The 501-nt window shown below is 37.7% G+C and overlaps 1 protein-coding gene across 1 annotated transcript; it reads right to left on the bottom strand.

The window, feature by feature from the left end:
• Nucleotides 1–501, bottom strand: LOC140184146 (protein FAR1-RELATED SEQUENCE 5-like). Its single transcript, XM_072234440.1, has one exon. The coding sequence runs from the start codon at nucleotides 499–501 to the stop codon at nucleotides 1–3; it is 501 nt and encodes a 166-aa protein (XP_072090541.1).

The following is a 501-nucleotide window of genomic DNA, read 5'->3' as shown; positions in this document are numbered from 1 at the left end:
TTAACATTGCGTAACATTACGTAACTTTCTGCTAAGATAGTTCTTAACATCTTTTTCCATTAAGTTTATCTTAGAGAAACCCCCCGCTTCACCCACCAATACTTGATATGTTTTGCTTGGTCTCACACCTGCTTCATCATTCCTCTCAATGACTCGACACATGTGCATACTCATCTCTCTATTACGTGTCAACAGTTTTGCCATCTCTGGATCACAAAGATGTGAATGATCCAAACACACCTTCAATATAATCCAAAGACCCTCTTTATTCAACCTAATAGAAATTCTTGCGGGGCAATTGCAATTGGTTCTAGGGTTGGTCTTTTCTATTGGTGAAACTCTAGACTTGCGTTTTCCCTTCCTATTGCAAGTGATCATTTGATTCTTAGGAACCTTATTTTTACCAACTCTTCGGGTAAACCTTATCTTAGTAACAAAACCAACGCGCTTGGCATAATTCTGATAAAATTGATTTGCATCTTGAATGGTTCCAAAACACAT

This window comes from Arachis hypogaea, chromosome 4 (genome assembly GCF_003086295.3).
Source record: "Arachis hypogaea cultivar Tifrunner chromosome 4, arahy.Tifrunner.gnm2.J5K5, whole genome shotgun sequence".
NCBI classification, from domain to species: domain Eukaryota; kingdom Viridiplantae; phylum Streptophyta; class Magnoliopsida; order Fabales; family Fabaceae; genus Arachis; species Arachis hypogaea.
Note: the sequence above shows the minus strand (reverse complement) of the source record. Positions and strands in the feature narration are given on the sequence as shown.